Source organism: Podarcis cretensis (assembly GCF_951804945.1).
Source record: "Podarcis cretensis genome assembly, chromosome: 4".
Taxonomy (NCBI): Eukaryota; Metazoa; Chordata; class Lepidosauria; order Squamata; family Lacertidae; genus Podarcis; species Podarcis cretensis.
The window spans coordinates 74,741,670-74,760,303 of record NC_137173.1 but is presented as its reverse complement, the minus strand read 5'-3'; the positions used below and the strand labels follow the sequence as shown (position 1 = coordinate 74,760,303).

Here is an 18,634-nt window from a genome sequence, read left to right as displayed (position 1 = left end):
CATTGATGCTGCATGCTAATCCTCAAATCAAAGACATCAGAGGACAAATGGCTTAAAAACATTTAATGTGATGGGAGAAAAATATTCCCCAAATAATTAGCCCAATGAGCAGCCTACTGGCCCAACACCAATTATTGCTCCACAGGCATCTATATCCTCAAGCAGAGGCACCTGAGTGTGATACTAGTACAGTGCATGAGGTCAGATTCCTATGGCTAGCAAAGTTCAAGGGTGACCACCAGATGCAAAAGAGAACAGGGCCCCTGCTTCCTTAACAGTTGCAGGGATGAGATTTTTCCATTTACTGAAACTTCATTTTCTCAGGATCTCTTTGAAACCCAGGACTCTTGTTGTCCTTTGAATCTGTTCACCCTGCAGAGATTGTCAAAAGCAACCTGTTAGTTGTATTTTCAGGCTGTGTACCCGCTATGCCATTTGTCACACAACAATGCAGTTTTTTCTCATTCCAAAAGAGTTCACGCTCATCTTCAATGTGCTGCTTTCAGTCTAGATTGATCGGTAGCTCAGTTGGTTAAGAGTGTGGTGTTGATAACACCATGGTTGCAGGTTTGATCCAGTTGCATATTTCTGCATTGCAGGGGGTTGAACTAGATGATGCTCAGAGTCCCGTCAAAATCTATGATTCTGTGACTTCTAGATCCTGCCTTCTATAAGGGTGGGTGTGGTCACTTGGTACACATTTGAAAACTCCCCTTGATCATGCCTTTTCCTCCCTTCACATACCCCAGGTGAGAGAATAAGGAAGTGGTAATTGTGAGCTTGTCATACTGTATTATTGGCAAAACCTATTGCTGTTTCGCAACTTTCCAACTAGTTTCAGGACCTTAGCCAGACCTAGCAGAGTAAACGCAGAATCCACGGAAGCAATTGGCAACTTGTCTGCAAACAGGATAGACAAAGCAGGAACCAGGAACTTGTAGTTAGGTGTTTATTATATACAGTGGACTATTTACAGGAACAGAACACGGATCTTTAGCTAGCTCTCTCATACACAACTCACAACTCTCAACCTCCAACTCCTACACTGACACTCGTACTAACACACATTCCAGTTAGTAGGACATTAATCATTATTCCCGTGAGAGAGCTTGACCAATCATGGAGCTGTCTCCATGCCTCTGTATCACCAGGCAGACTTACTCCTTCACATTGCTTTTTGGCTGTCTGCCAAACCTTAATTGACTGTGTGAGAAGCTGCACGTATTCAGTTTCCCAACATGTATGCCTACTCACAACATCATTGGGCAGTTGCTGGATCCACCTGCATCAATTTTCATTGGTTTTTAAATAGACACACAGCAGCCTAATGCAGAATTAATCTCCAATGAGCTGTTGGGGACAAAAAAAATTGCAATGGATCTTCGTTGGGTGTGGACTATGTAGAAAAAACATGTACGCAGTCTCCATTGATTCTGGAATTAAATGTTGCATGTACATAGCTTCAGTCTAACCTTTTTATTTTTTATTTATTTTATTTTTTTATAATAATTTTTATTACATTTTCCACAAAAAAGAACAAAAAAGCATATTTTCACAAACATTACAGAAAGAAAAATTTTCACAAACATTATCCAAAAAAGAAAAAAAACAAAAACAAAAACAAAACATAGACCAAAAATAAGAAAAAAAAAAGGAAAAAAGAAAAAGGAAATTTTGACATAAAAATAAGCTCACTTTCCAATTATACCCTTCAAAACCTTATTTTCCTTACTTCCACCCGCCTCCCGATCTTGTATTCTATGTAATAATTAGTTCAGCAAGCTCAATTTTGTTCATTTTGATTATTGGTCCCTCCCTTTGTGCTCTTAATTAACTCAGTCACTAGAACCCCTTCTTTTCCTTTTCAATGTCCTCAACATTCAAAGATTTTACAGTGTTTTTGTAAATAAACTTTAAACTTCTTCCAGTCCTCTTCCACCTGCTCTTCTCCTTGATCTCGAATTCTGCCGGTCATTTCAGCCAGTTCCATATAGTCTATTACTTGCATCTGCCATTCTTCCAGAGTGGGTAAATCTTGTGTCTTCCAATACTTTGCGATGAGTATTCTTGCTGCTGCTGTAGCGTACATAAAGAAAGTTCTGTCCTTCTTTGGCACCAGTTGGCCGACCATGCCCAGAAGAAAGGCCTCTGGTTTCTTCAAGAAGGTATACTTAAATACCTTTTTCAGTTCATTATATATCATCTCCCAGAAAGCCTTGATCCTAGGGCACGTCCACCAAAGGTGAAAGAATGTCCCTTCAGTTTCTTTGCATTTCCAACATTTATTATCGGGCAAATGGTAGATTTTTGCAAGTTTGACTGGGGTCATGTACCACCTATATATCATTTTCATAATATTCTCTCTTAAGGCATTACATGCCGTGAATTTCATACCGGTGGTCCACAACTGTTCCCAGTCAACAAACATAATGTTATGACCAACGTCTTGTGCCCATTTTATCATAGCAGATTTTACCGTTTCATCCTCAGTATTCCACTTCAACAGCAGGTTATACATTCTCGACAATATCTTAGCATTGGGTTCTAACAATTCTGTTTCCAGCTTTGATTTTTCCACCTGGAAGCCAATTTTCCTGTCCAAGTGATAGGCTTCTCTTATCTGAAAATAATGTAGCCAGTCTCGCACCTTATCCTTGAGTTTCTCATAGCTTTGCAATTTCACTTTATCTCCCTCCTGCTCCAGAATTTCCCAATATTTTGGCCAGTTAGATTCCATATTAAGCTTTTTTAAGGCCTTTGCTTCCATAGGTGAGAGCCACCTAGGGGTTTTATTTTCCAATAAATCTTTGTATTTCATCCAGACATTAAACAATGCTTTCCTGACAATATGGTTTTTAAATGTCTTGTACACTTTAGCCTTACCGTACCACAAGTATGCATGCCACCCAAAAACATTATCATATCCTTCCAAATCTAAAATATCCGTGTTTTCGAGAAGTAGCCAATCCTTCAACCAGCAAAAAGCTGCTGCTTCATAATATAACTTAAAGTCCGGCAGGGCAAACCCCCCTCTTTCCTTTGCATCAGTAAGAATTTTGTATTTTATTCTGGGCTTTTTGCCCTGCCAGACAAATCTAGAAATTTCTTTTTGCCACTTCTCAAAACAGTCCATTTTGTCAATGATTTGTAGCGTCTGAAACAAAAACAACATTCTTGGCAATACATTCATTTTGATAACAGCAATTCTACCCAGTAAGGAAAGTTTCAAATTTGTCCAAATTTCAAGATCTTTTTTCACTTCTGACCAACACTTCTCATAATTATCTTTAAATAAATTTACATTCTTCGAAGTCAAGTTCACCCCTAGGTATTTCACTTTTTTCACCAATGTTAAACCTGTTTCTTCCTGAAACCTTTCCTTCTCTACTGCTGTCAAATTTTTCTCTAAAACCATAGTTTTAGATTTATTCAATTTAAAACCTGCCACCCGACCAAATTCTTGTATTATTTCCAGTGCTCTTTTAGAACTAGGGATTGGCTCCTGTAATGTCAGTACTAGGTCATCTGCGTAGGCTTTAAGTTTGTAGTGTTTAACTCCGACCTGTATACCCTGAATCTGTTGGTCCCTTCTAATCATGTTCAGCAAGACCTCCAGGACTGAAATAAAAAGCAAAGGGGAAATTGGGCAGCCTTGTCGTGTCCCTTTCTCTATCTTAACTTCTTCCGTAACTACATTGTTCACTATTAATTTCGCCTTCTGTTCTGAGTAAATCGCGCCTATACCGTTTCCAAACCTTTCTCCAACCCCCATCCCTTGCAAATTTTTCCTCATAAAACTCCAAGAAATATTGTCAAAGGCTTTCTCCGCATCAATAAAAATCAAAACAGCTTTTGTATTTATATTAACTTGTAGCTTTTCCAAAATGTCAATTAAGTTTCTCGTATTGTTTGACAATTGTCTGCCTGGGAGAAAGCCAGCTTGGTCTTTATGAATCATTGTTACTAAAACCTTTTTCAATCTTCTAGCTAGAATATCAGCAAAAATTTTATAATCCACATTAAGTAGGGATATGGGGCGGTAGTTCTTTAGTTGTGTCTTTTCTGTCTCATTTTTCGGTATAAGCGTGATGTAAGCTTCTTTCCACGACTCCGGCGCTCTTTTCCCTTCCATAATTTCATTGCCAACCTCCATTAGAGGTTGAATTAAATAGTCTTTCATATCTTTGTAGTATTTGGAGGTTAGCCCATCCGGGCCTGGAGACTTGCCTAGTTGCAGGTTCTTAATGGCACCTTCAACCTCCTGTTCAGAAATTTTGTCATTCAGTATTAGTTTATTCTCTTGAGAAATTTTTTGTAATCCATTTGTTTCCAAAAATTTCTCAATTTTAATCTCATTCTGTGGCCCTTGTGAATACAGTTGTTTAAAGTATCTCTGAAAGCAGTCTTGAATCTCCCGTGGGTTTTGTATATTTCGTCCATTTACTTCAAGATTGGTAACAGTATTTAATTTCTGTCTTTTCTTCAGCTGCCAAGCTAGCAGCTTTCCACACTTATTGGCCGATTCGAAGGTTTTTTGTCTCATTTGTTTAATTTTCCATTCTATATCCTGGTTAACCATTTTCAAATATTGTGCCTGATGTAATTTAATTTCTCGTAGAATGTCCTGTGACTTAGGTTTAGTCCTTAATCTCTTCTCGCCTTCTCTAATTTTCTCTAAAATCTTTTCTTTCTTCTCCTCTTGAAGTTTCCTCTTTATAGCATTTTGCTGAATCAAAAACCCCCTCATTACAGCTTTACTTGCATCCCAGATTACTCTTTTCTCCACGGTAGTCTTCAAATTTATCTCAAAGTAGTCTTTTAATGTTTTTTGGGCCTTTTTCACAATTTCAGAGTCTCTAAACAAGGTGTCATTCATTCTCCATCTAAAGGAACCAGTCGGTGTTAGTTTCATATCCATCTTCACTGGGTTATGGTCGGAGCAGATTTTAGGGCAGATTTCCACCTTTCGAATCTTAGGTGCCATCCCTCTTGTAATCCAAATTTGGTCTATTCTAGTCCAGGTCAAATTGGCTTCAGAGAAGAAGGTCCCCTCTCTACCTAGGGGATTTTTAGTTCTCCAAATATCAATCAAGTCCATATTGTCTGTCAATTCAAAAAAGGTCTTTGGTAGTCTTCCATCTTTTGTGACTACTTGTCTTTCAGATTTATCCATATATGTCGAGACAACGCCATTCATATCTCCCATCAAAATGATATTTCTATCAATGAAGTCCATTAACGTCTCATGCAGTTTCTTATAAAACTCTGATTTCCCCTCGTTAGGTGCATAGACTCCAATTATTACTAATTTCTCTCCTTGGAATTGTATTTCAATTGCCACAAATCGTCCATGTTCATCTTTAAGGAGAAACTTTGGTGATAATTTCTCTTTTGCGTAGATCACAACTCCTCTTTTTTTTACTTTGTCTGATGAAATAAAGTCTTGGCCTAACTTTTTATTTATCAATAATTTCCTTTGGGGTCTTGTTATATGTGTTTCTTGTAGACAAATTAGGTCCAATTGTTCCTTTTTCAGAATATGAAAAATCCTCTTCCTTTTGCTGGGGGAATTCAAACCTCGAACATTCCAAGTTAACATCTGCAGAGACATGTTGTTGTTATTCTGATGTTCCACCAGTTGCTCCTAAAAGTTGCTCTTGGTTTGTCGGCGGTATCTCTTTCTCTCGTTGGTCCAATCCCAAGGGGGTTCTTCCTACGTCAGGTGGTCCCAGTCCTAGTATTTCCGAGTCTTTTGTTCTGGCCTCTCTTTGTAATTCTTCTCCAAAATTTCTCAGAAAACTCACTTTATCTTCCTCTGATCTTATCTTAATTTTCTTTCCTTTAAATGTAAACGAGAGGCCTTGTGGGAATTCCCACCTGAACAAAATTCCGTTTCTTTTTAGCAGGTCCACCAAATCTCCGTAATTTGTTCTAAGGTCAAGCAGGTATTTCGGGATATCTTTAAAAATCTCAATTCTCACCCCTTGGATATCGAGTGCTTTCTGGTAATGTAGACTCAGTATTTTATCTCTTTCCTCTTTTGTCCTTAGGGCAATCAAGCAGTCTCTCGGCCTATTTTTCCTCTTAACCCTTCCCAGTCGAAAAGCACTCACTATCTTAAATTCTTCTTTCTCTGGATCCAGGTCCCAGCACTCCTCAAATTCCGATGTCAACAGTTCTATCAAGTCTCCTTCTTCTATTTCTGGGACCGATCTGATTCTCAAGTTGGTCTGTTTCTCTTTAAGTTCAATCAAAGAGAATTGTACCTTGTATTCGTCCAATTTTTTATTTATTGGTGGTATCTTTTGTTCTACTGCCAATACCCTCTCTTTGGCTTCCTCCGCTGTCTTCTTTGTCTCCTTAGACTCCTGCAACAGTCTGTCAATCGCCTGGGTGTTAGAGTTCACATTCGTCCCCAAATCATTTACTTTTTGCCCCAGGTCCTTAATAGTTGAAGTATTTTGGTCAATCTTAGCTGTCAAATTTTGCAGAGCCGATAAGATCTTGTCTAATGTTGCAGAATCCGATCCTGTTCCTTTTGATTCTTCCTTTTCTGTAGCTTGTGGGACAGAGAGTCCTGCTGATGATGTTCTTCTATGCAGGAGTTGCTGCTGTGCCTGCAGCTGCTGCTGTTGTTTAATTTTTGCTCTTGTTGATACTTTATCTGGAGGCTGTAACTTGTCTGGTTGTTTCTCTTCCATTGCTTGCCTCTAGGAATCAAGGTCACTCACACAATTCCCAAGCTTCCTTCTTAGCTATAAACAATAGCAGCTGCAGTGGAAAATCCCCAGCTATAACACAAAGTTCCTCTAGGGGAGCAGAATGCCAGGTTGTTTCATCAATGATTGTTAAACAGTAACTTCATCAGCTCCCCAGTTATCTTTCCAATTTGTTGCAAGAGTAAAAGAGTAAAAGAGTTATAAATTTGGAGGCTCCCTTGATTGTTACCAGTCCTTCTCAACATTCAGCAGCAAAAGTTACAATGTCCATAAACAGTGCTTTCACAGTAGCCTTGCAGTTATTTAAGACAGACCGGCAGATCAGTGTCAGAAGTAAAGTGGTGGATTTTCTATCCCCCCTTCCCTACTTGGGGGGGGGGGGTTCTTTTGCTCTGACAGTGAAATTTAGCTCTTTATATAAAACAAGTCAATGGTTCAAAGTTCCCTTGTCCCTTGCTTTTATTCTATTTACAAGATCGGCAAAGCGGACTTCCTGTTTGCACTTTGCCGATTTCAGGTCCGAATTTAAATTCAAGTTCAAAGTCCCGATCAAAGTTTCTAGTTTCAAGTTCAAATTTCAAGTTCAAGTTTCTGGTTTCAAGTTCAAATTCAAATTCAAATTCAAAGTCCAATACTTGGTCTTAACTTTGATCTTTCCAAATTCCAAATTCTTACTCACGGATAGCTGTTTTAATCCGATGTTTCACAGGAAAAAGGCCAGCGCTCTCCGGTAACTGCTATGCAGCTTCACTCCGCAGAAGTAGCGATCGGCTCCAGCACAGCGCTACACCCCCGCTCCGCTCCGGAGCTCTTTTCAGGGCTCCTTTGACAGTTCGGGGGGGCGCAAAGCGTGCCCGCTGAGCCCCACGGCCCCAGGCTTCACCCGCCTGCGGGTTTTTTGAGGGTCCTCCGCTTCGCTGTAGCGGTGGACCCGATTTCTGCGGAGCTTCCCCCTCCGTTTCAGAGGGTATCCGCCATTACCGATGGCGCCGCCTCCGGAAGTTCAGTCTAACCTTTTTAGAACCATCTAGTCATTTTAGAATTGCAAAGATTTTAATAGCGGGCCACTGAACTTCACCTCTCTATTTATTGCATTACCTAATCTCAGAAGCTTGGTACAAGTTACATTCAATATGAAGCATAGATAAAATGCTGTTAAATCATTGCATTAAATATAGATCCCATTTGGCAAGTCTCCCAGGGATGGGAATTTCATTGCTGGAAGGCAGCCAGAGGGGACACCTCTCTGTGAGTCCTTGCTGTGGAGAGTTAGTGCAGAGGTGGCATTACGAAGGGAAGCCCTATTGGCTGATCTTTAAAATGCGACTAGGAAACTACCATCAGAACTGGTGGTGAGTTTCCAGGAGAAATAACAGACTGCATGTGTGAAGCCTGGGCTAACGGTGTGCTGTCAATTAGACCAACCTGAGCGAGGTTTCCTAAGTTAGAGTTGGGGATAGGGTCAGAAATCCAAGTAGGGGTACTTGGCTATATGAGCACTTTTGCTCAAATGAATTACAAGAGTAAAAAGCATAGTGGGCAAACTTCACCTTGATCAGACGCCTCCGTTCTTTCAACCTTGAGCTTTACTTGTGCTATCCCTTCCCTTCAACAAAGGGAAAAGTGAAACCTCACCTTAAAGAAGGGAAAGAGAGTGGCAGGTGTCAGAAAGCCTCCTTGGGAATAAATGATGCTCTGAACATCTTTGGGAGTTTCTCCTCAGGCAATATTCTTAGGGAAGGCAGGGGAAATTCAGTTAAATTTCTCAGAGGTAACCCTCATTATTTCTTCTGCTAAGGTATGGGACCACCTTCTGTTGCCATGAGGAATGGGTGGATGCTAGAGTTATCTTCAAAAGTTACCCATTATCTCACAGTGATTATGTTTCTTAAATAGTAATAATAATAAATAAATAGAGTTCTGAGAGAGCTTTCATGTAGTGCCAGGAACTGCCATTTGAAGAGGTGTGTTGCCTCGTATTTAAAGTTGCCCCTGAGATCTGTCAGAGCAACAGAGAGCATTTTGAAGCATTAATATGGAATAATGGTCTCCGACAGCCATAATAGACTCCATGCTGCAGCCACAAATACTGGGCCAAAGTATGTTGCTTCCCTTACAAGGGCAAAAGGAAAACACTTTAATTACAAAATACAACCAAAACACGAAGACGTTCTTAGAGTTGATTTTTTGATTTTCTCAAGAGGTTTGACTAATGGGTAAATCTGGACAATTTCTGACTGCTGATTAAATTTACATTTACCTTTGGTGTTTGTATTTGATTAGAGCTGGAGGGCTGCAAGACACGAGGCCATAATGGGTAGAGTTAGAATCAATTCAAGCAGTTGTACCGATAGTACAAAGTTACTTAATTGTGAATTCAGAGCTGGCAGGCAGCCAATTTTAAGCTGCACCAGTCCTTTCTTCTGACTTTCCACAGGTGTAGCAGCATCCTCTGTGGTGGATTTGGCAGAGGGGCACTTCCACCACCTCCAAACACCTTCCAGCCAATCAGTCTGCAGATTAGGATTGCACTCTTGAAACCACCAGGGTTCTCTTATTCTCAGCAATCACTTGGAGTATTTTAATTGGGATAAACTATGATGTTGGTAATAGCTATTTCTTGAACCTAATCTAGATTATCTGAATATTGAGCATTCATCCTGATTTGTTTGCAGAAAGTATGCATGGAAGTTATGTAACATTGACCAATTCTAATTTGTTTGAAAGGAGACTATGCTTTCCTCTTTATCTATCCATCACTTTCCTTATGGTTCTGTTTTGTTTTGCTTTGCTTTCTGAAGCAGGTTTGTTGCACAAGAGCCCCAGGTGCCCTTTAATTGCGCAACCTGAGTTTGCTCTTCTACTCTTGCTGAACAATTGTGTGCAAAATATCCTTGTATTTGTAATGTAAATTATATTGATCCAGTAGTTAGAAAACCATGTTGCAAGTCTCGTGATTGATTTGGAGCAAAATGGGCTTAAACCAGGCATAAAATGTATACTAGAAACGAGCAGTAATTTTGAAACTAGCCTCATGCATCTGTGTTTTTACAGATTCCAACTAACTGCAGCACTGGTACAGGCTAACTGGGCAATCCACTGTGTGATAAATTTGCACAAGACACACTTCTAGGAGATTCCAGTGTCATGTACAGAGATTGTCATCAGTGGCAAGGACCAGATTCTTCAGTATGGAGAAAGAACAGTGGCAGTATTGTAAAGAGGAGCCTGTTGTAATATGTTTCTATAGCAACTGAGGAAACTGTTGCTGTGATAGAAGGGGGGGGGGAGTTACTATGACAACAGATGGTAACTTTTGTAATTTGGGGAAGTTGGAGAGAACATTGCTATTACCTCTAATGTCAGCCAGGTAATTAGTGATGGGAAGGAGCATTTCTATGTGTTTTATTGCCAACTGTATTTTTTAGAAATAAAGAAATTATTATGAAGTTTGCACAATCTTTTCCCTCATGAATTATACTCCTTATTTTGCTTCCAAGGGGTTCTGTGTTTTATAATGTGTTTGTGTGCATGCATACGTGCAAAAAAGGCAGAGGGGATGTTCAAGACCACAAATTAAAATGTTTCTTAAATATTTTGCTCTACGTGGCAGCGTTTCTTGAACAGAGGAGTCGTGAGGTTTGCACTGTGCACAGATAGGTGCTTTGGCAGTTTTAGAATCAGGAGAAACAATCCAGTAAACTGGTCTTCTCCCCAAAGCACCACTTCAACAAATGGAGATTGTACAGCAGGAACATTGAGTGAACTCTTGTAAACATATCTTAACATGTTTTCAGATAATGGTTGCCACAGCAGGGGCATCACCAGAAAGCATTATAACCAGTGCTTTTTTTCTGGGGGGACGCAGGGGTATGCAAACCCCTAAACATTTTGTGAATCTTTGTACTTTTGTCCATTTATTGTATTTGTTTTTCCTGATTTGAACTACAAAATGGTATTTTCTTGAGTCAAAATGAGAGTACCCCTAAACATTTTTTTGGAAAATAAAAGCACTGATTATAACTATAAATGGAAAACATGATCTATTGGTACAAACCAGCTGCCATGGTTCCTTTTGGGAATACTAAGGAACAAGGCAATCTTGAGAACGGAACAGTTACAGTGATATAATACTTATATGGCGGCCACTGGAAGTGGGTGTTTGTATATGTAATGCAAATTGTGGTCTCCCCCCTCCAGAATACCATCACAGTCCTATTATTTATGTATTTAACAAAATTTATATACTGCAGAATCAAGCCCACCCTCAATTGAGAAAGTAGAGAGAGGTTGTGAGGCAGCTTCTGCTTTCAGACAAAACCAGTTTGCACTCAGCCTTTCAGCATTTTTTTTGCAGATTATTGTTATCTATTGATAGAGCTGTGGTACAAGTTAACCCAAGTATATTACCTCTTTATTTTGGGAATGGGGGGAGGGCAGAAATAACATCTATATGAAGCCGCTGGGAGAGATCATCAGGGGGTTTGGACTGGGTGTTCATCAGTATGCAGATGACACCCAGCTCTACCTCTCCTTTAAATCAGAACCAGTGAAGGCGGTGAAGGTCCTGTGTGAGTGCCTGGAGGCGGTTGGAGGTTGGATGGCGGCTAACAGATTGAGGTTGAATCCTGACAAGACAGAAGTACTGTTTTTGGGGGACAGGAGGCGGGCAGGTGTGGAGGATTCCCTGGTCCTGAATGGGGTAACTGTGCCCCTGAAGGACCAGGTGCGCAGCCTGGGAGTCATTTTGGACTCACAGCTGTCCATGGAGGCGCAGGTTAACTCTGTGTCCAGGGCAGCTGTCTACCAGCTCCACCTGGTACGCAGGCTAAGACCCTACCTTCCCGCGGACTGTCTCGCCAGAGTGGTGCATGCTCTGGTTATCTCACGCTTGGACTACTGCAACGCGCTCTACGTGGGGCTACCTTTGAAGGTGACCCGGAATCTGCAATTAATCCAGAATGCGGCAGCTAGACTGGTGACTGGGAGTGGCCGCCGGGACCACATAACACCGGTTCTGAGAGATCTGCACTGGCTCCCAGTACGTTTCCGAGCACGATTCAAAGTGTTGGTGCTGACCTTTAAAGCCCTAAACGGCCTCGGTCCTGTATACCTGAAGGAGCATCTCCACCCCCATCGTTCAGCCCGGACACTGAGATCCAGCGCCGAGGGCCTTCTGGCGGTTCCCTCATTGCGAGAAGTGAGGCTACAGGGAACCAGGCAGAGGGCCTTCTCGGTAGTGGCGCCCGACCTGTGGAACGCCCTCCCATCAGATGTCAAAGAGATAAAGAATTACCTGTCATTCAGAAGACATCTTAAGGCAGCCCTGTTCAGGGAAGTTTTTAATATGTAATGCTGTATTGTTTTTAACACTGATTGGGAGCCGCCCAGAGTGGCTGGGGAAACTCAGCCAGATGGGCGGGGTATAAATAATAAATTATTATTATTATTATTATTATTATTATTATTATAAAGGATTGTTTTAAGTGAAATGTGAATATATTTACAAACTGGTGATCTGTTGTTTTTTTTCAATTGTAAATAATTAGTTCTAATTTGCTTTCATTGCAGGAATACCAAATTGATATTTTTTTTGCTCAGACATGGACTGACAGCCGCCTTCGTTTTAACAGCACCATGAAAAGAAGTCTCACCCTGAACAGCAATATGGTCGGGTTAATATGGATCCCAGATACTATCTTCAGGAATTCTAAAACTGCAGAAGCTCATTGGATTACTACACCTAATCAGCTCCTGAGAATATGGAATGATGGGAAGATCCTGTATACTCTAAGGTAGGAAGTTAATGTTTGTCCCTTTCACATCATTTAAACTTTGCACGTCAAGGTCCCCAAGACACCCCCCCAAAAAACACAATGACACTTAATTTTTGTTTTTGGCATAATTTTGGCCACAACTTTATTAAAATTACAGCAGTGTGAGTGGTTGCTTAGGCATTGGTAGCGACTAACTGACCCCGCACGGGGACAGCTCTGACATTTGCACCCCCTGCAAAGTCAGAAAGGGTAAGTCACCTGGGGAGAGAGACAGGATTGGGAACCATGCCTCACCTCTCCCCCAGAATGCTCCCAGGGGCTCTTGCGTGGCCCTAGCCCCTTGCCAGGGGGTTTCGGACAAAAGCATGGTAAGCCCCTGGGTTCCTTTAATGTAAAACCCTTGCAGCAGCAGCATTTTGGAGGGGCAGGCACAGCTAAATCCATACCCCTCCACCAACCAATTCCCAAACCAATGCCTAACCGCAACCTTACAAGTTGTGACGATTTGCTACACAGTAGGCAAAAACCAAATGGCACCAGCCAATCAGCCAAATGGACAAAATTCCTACCGGGCCCCTGCCCCAAAGTAGACGACCCCATGACAGGCATAGCAAGGTCAAGCAAACAGCCTAACATTAGGGAGGGAGGGCGGGTGATCCAAAGCATGCAGCGAAAAGAGGAAGTTCGTCGCTGCGTGCAATGTATTTAACAATTAGGGCTGTCAATCAATAAATGGCAACATATAAATTTCCCCAGTAACAGCCCGCCCCTGCTTAAAAGATGGCCAAACTCTTTTGCCTAGTAACAGTGAGGTGTCTCGTCAGCCCCCACTGCAACACGTGCTCTCCACAAGGGAGAACACGCTTTATAAAATAATGTCTGAAGGCAGACAGACTTTGGCTTAAATTTGGCATCATCCCTGAGATCTTGACCTAGATCTGGAATGAGTTAAACTCTTCGGGCAACCTGTTCCTCTAGAAATGCGTTAAGTTGATCTGATGACCCACATAATGGGTTGTGCTGATGCACACAGCAGCATCTTTGTGGTCAGATATGACAAGGTTTGCTATCCTTCATATAAATTGCAGTCCCAAAACTGAACCAAAACCAAACTTGCAAATGTTAGCCTTTAATGCTCTGACCAACCAGTTGCCAACGTTTGTAGGGTAATGACATTATTATTAAGTTTATTTGTTAAATGTGTTTACCGCCCTATACCCTTAGGTCTCAGGGTGGTTCACAACATAAAAACACAAAATACATAATAAACATGGAAACAAGAACAACCTAACCCTAACCCTAACCCTAACCCTAACCCCAACCCCCCTCTGACCTTGAATATTTGCCAGTTGCTTCAGTAGAGGGGGTATTACTGGGCACATAGATACATGTGCAGTGTGATGTGCACACACAGATATGGATATGTGTAATAAAGGTGTGCATATCTTATAGCTTGGTAGAATCTGAAATGCCTTTATGATGCAGCATAAGATGATCCTTGTGGTCCATCCATGTCTGGCTCCTTCATTTCCTTCTCTAGCATGTGGTGCTATCATGTAGCTTCTGAAGACCCAACCCCCATTCACTATCATTAGATATTGTTTTAAAAAATGGTCTGTATCTTATCTGTGGTGGCATCCCCACATGCAGAAGAACTTCCTCCCAGGTGATATCAGGTTTGTCCCCAAAGCATAAATATTTAAATGAAGGCTAAATGCTTTTTTTTGTTCATCCGGGCATTTGGATCATAGCTGGAATTGACTTGCAGGAGGGGCATTATTTGTTATAGATGCTGCTCATTTTATTTTGATTTTAACTATGGTTTTTATTGTTGCATATTTGTTTTATTTAGTCAGTATATTCTGTTTGGGCCTTTCTATGGCGCATTCTTGATTGAATTCACTATTCCCTTCTTGGTTGATAGCATACATATTATATATCCTAGCTCAGGGGTGGGGTGGGGATCTTGGTTATGGGGCCTGATTACAGTCCTCCAGACCTTTCTATCTGGCCCTCAGGAATCTCCCTAGGCCCACACCCCACTTCAGTCCGCATCTCTCTCTGGCCCTACTTGACTGCTAGAATCAGCCCCTCCACACCCAACTATCTCCAAATCCTCCTAGCTGGAATCAGTCACTGAACTAGGATAATAGCTCTTGCTTATCTGAGTGGAGGATGGGAAGGGGTGTGTGAGCAGAAACCACTGACTTTTGCATACCTGGAATGGAGCCTTGTTCTACAAAGATGTGATACATCCATTGTATTGCACTGTTTTTGTCTGGCCCTGCCCATGGCATGAAGCTCTCAGAAGGTTCCTCATAAGGGATTTTGTGTCCCTCAGACTAGAGGAGGCTGGAGGAGCATGTGGTCAGCGGACTAGGGGGGACTAGGTTACCTAAATGTTCCTGGTAAATTAGAGTATTAAAGTCTGGTGCCTCCTTCCCAAAGCTTCTGCCTGGCTTAAGGAGGGAGGCGTGATGCTCATGCACACGACATCAGCCCCTGCCCCTAAATCTCCCTCACAAGCTGAAGCCTCTGGCCCTAACTTTTGCCCTACAAAAAAATTCGCTGCACACCACTGCCTCACTCTTGTAGATCTTCCCAAGACTGGCTTCACATCTCCCTGCTGGATAGTATCAATAATCTTGCTTAGATTACTTCCTTGAATCTGGAGCATTTTCTCATTGTATTAAGTTATATTTCATTATTTGTAAGCTGCTTTCAGTGCCAAGTGATAGAAATGGTCATAAGGTTTAGAAGCTACAAAACCAACCAACCAATCAAATGAACATAGTCAGGGACCTCAGGAATACTAAACTTTACTTTTTCCTGTTAAGCTCATGTGTCCTTTTCTGATTTGGGTGAAAAATTATATAATTGAGATGTATCATAACTTCCTTGAAAAGGTCACTTTCTGGTTCTCTCCCCAAGTGAGCTTCTAAGGTACTATCAGCTTCTCAACTGAGTTCATAAACTCTCAAATGCTGTTGCAAAATTTGAAGTGAAATTGCTCAGCAATTTACTGTAGATATTAACAAATAAACTGTGTCCCAATTCACCCATTGAACTGCAGAAGCGACTCTCACATGGAGAAAGAATGGAGCCCCACCACAACACCTCTCACAAAGTGCCTGGTTCACTGCTCATCCTTAGCAGGTTGACATTGTGCTTCTAACATAGAAGATGGGAGTTGGCCAGCTCCCTAGTCTGACTAAATAGTTGTGTCACAGCTTGGACTGACCCTGGTACTGGAAGCTGATATAAGCTCCTTCAGCCAGCTCCTGAGGATGGGGCCTAAAGGCATGGACCAAAGGGAAAGATTGTCTCCTCTGGTCAATGCAGGGGTTTTCTCTATGTGTCAAACTATTTTTACACTTTTCTAAGGAGAATGTGTCATACATTTCCTTTGAGAAAACAAAAAAAATTCCTTCCAGTAGCACCTTAAAGACCAACTAAGTTAGTTCTTGGTATGAGCTTTCGTGTGCATGCACACTTCTTCAGATATCTGAAGAAGATATCTGAAGAAGTGTGCATGCACACGAAAGCTCATACCAAGAACTAACTTAGTTGGTCTTTAAGGTGCTACTGGAAGGAATTTTTTTTGTTTTGACTATGGCAGACCAACACGGCTACCTATCTATTTCCTTTGAGGTCATGCTACCTACCAGTTCCTCCACCGTCCAAGTTTCTTTTGCTCCCACTGGTAACACATGAACCAGAACTATATTACTGAAAACTGCATAGATCAGCAAATACATACAACTAAACCTACACCAACATCAACTTTAAATAAGCATTTTAAAGAATTTCACCGTTGAGCATTGGAAATGCCACCAGATATTGTCTTGTTTTAACTTGTCATCATACGGAGACAGTAATAGCTCCCTGGTTTCCCTCCAGGCTTACTATCAACGCTGAATGTCAGCTGCAGCTACACAACTTCCCAATGGATAAACATTCATGCCCACTGATATTCTCCAGCTGTAAGTAATAGTTTTGGTGCATATCTTCTAAAAGCAAAACTTTGACTATACATATATACATGTATTTGCTTCTCATTTTGATAGATGGTTCAGATTCATTACAATGGCACTGTGCGTGTTTCCCCATCTTTGTTTGTGACAGGGGGTTTTCCAACCTGCAGCATTGTGGCAAAAGACAAGAATTGTTGCATTGTGTTAAGTTGTGGCCCCAGTGACTACTGAACCATGAACTGATTATGGGTATCTAAGTGTATATGAATATATATAATAAAACACAAATCCCCCTTCCTAAAATGTGGGTGATGTGTACTGTGATTCCCATTCATATTCAGATGCATTAAAAGTTTGTGATAACTTACACAGAAGCAATACCAGTTCATAAGTCAAAGTTCTATAGCATCATTACTTGAAGAATGTTATACTTTCACCATTCAGGGGTTTTGCCAGTTGAAGCTGGATGGTACAACTTTTTGTACTTTAAAGTGCATATATGAACATGTGTGTGTGCAAATGTGTTAATAAATCTTGTCATTGTTGATAAGAACCTACCAACAGGAACACATGTGAGACAAGGAACACCTTTTAATTAACATGTCAGATCAGCTCCAGGATGCTAATACAAGTATTATCCAAATCTGCTTAACAGTGCTTCAGATGTTTGTGTGGCAATTTGATTATCCTATCTCTTTCTCGTGTGAGAGATTTGCCTGTGTAAGATGCATGAAAAATAATTGCAGGAAGATCATTTGCAACGTGACAGTGTTTTTTTTCCAAGCTGTAATGCAGTGTTCAACATTCCTTAGCACTCGCATCTTGTTTCAATATGCTTTGTGCAGAGGAGCAGAAGTCTTGACGGATTGCAGAAGTCCATGTGTCTCTAACTTGGAGAATCATATGCGTTATTTCAGGCTATCCAAGTGCTCTGGTACATGTTGACAGGATGCTCAAGGCCACATTGGTCCTCTGCTGAAGCACATTGTTGCCAAGGACTCATGCAGGACCACCATGTGCAATGTGGCTTACTTGGCTAGGTTTTTGTTTGCATTTATGTATATTTTGGGATGCTTCTCTCAAGACGTTTCCACTGATACTTCCATTGCACTCCCAATTGGGTATCAACATGGGCCTGATTCTGTGATAGGTTCTTCAACCCAGCTCCATCATGCTCTTGTGCATCTCCCATTCATTTCAATGGGGCTTGTGGAGATGAACTTCCTAGAGGATTGTGCCCATTCTGTGCGGTCAGCGGATGCAAGTACCAGAATCTCTACCAGCATTCAGTTTTATGGTTTTCAAGGTTCATGTGAAGAACCAGTATGAAAATGTAAAATCCTTGAAGCAGGCAGCTGTGAAAAGCCTGCCATTCTAGCTCACCATGGGATATAACAGACCATGTCCTGAGCCAAGAGAAAACAGCTAGAGTGGTGGTATGGCTCTGCTCTTGTAGACATCCAATGAAGCTGAGTGTTGGAAGATTCAGGACAGATAAAAGAAAGCAGTTCTTCATGCAGCGCATAGTTAAAACTATGAAACTTGATTGCACGGGAGGCAGTGATGGTCACCAATGTAGATAGCTTCATAAGATTAGACAAGTTCATGGAGGAGAAGACTATTGATGGCCCTTAGCCATGATGGGTACACTTTGCCTTCACGGTTGGAGGCATCAATGCTTCTGAATACCAGTTGCTGAAAACCACTGGACGGGAGAATGTTCTTATGCTTAAATCCTGTTGGTTGGTTTCCTAGTGGCATCTGGTTGGCCACCATGACTGCAGCTGGTTTCTTCTTCTTCTTCCCCCTCCTCCTCCTCCTCCTCCTCCTGAAGGGCTTCTCTCTCTCTCTCTCTCTCGCTCTCTCCCTCTCTCTCTCGACCACCCCACAAAACCAAGAACATTCAGTGCTCAGTTCAAGACTGCTGTGAAACTATCAGCAGAAACTCCAAAGACTATTTGTAACTGAGAAGCTGACCTGACAGAAACCTCACACTAGCGGGCTAAATATTTCTAAACTGAAAATTATATTCAGCTAAGTATTTAAATGATGGTGATTGGCTGCCAACCATCGCTTTAGTGAAAACAGGAGGAAAATCAAAGGTAACTCAGGTATTTTATGTCTCTGCCACATATACAAAAGGCGAGAGAAAAGGAGAGAGACT

At 41.4% G+C, this 18,634-nt stretch overlaps 1 protein-coding gene across 3 annotated transcripts in view; it reads left to right on the top strand.

The window, feature by feature from the left end:
• Positions 1-18,634, top strand: part of GABRG3 (gamma-aminobutyric acid type A receptor subunit gamma3) — a 309,531-nt gene that overhangs the window by 165,546 nt on the left and 125,351 nt on the right. For all 3 annotated transcript variants that reach the window (XM_079972872.1, XM_079972871.1, XM_079972873.1), the window contains 2 exons: positions 12,291-12,514; positions 16,397-16,479. In XM_079972872.1, coding sequence (XP_079828998.1) covers positions 12,291-12,514; positions 16,397-16,479 — 307 coding nt within the window. The remainder of the gene's footprint in view (positions 1-12,290; positions 12,515-16,396; positions 16,480-18,634) is intronic.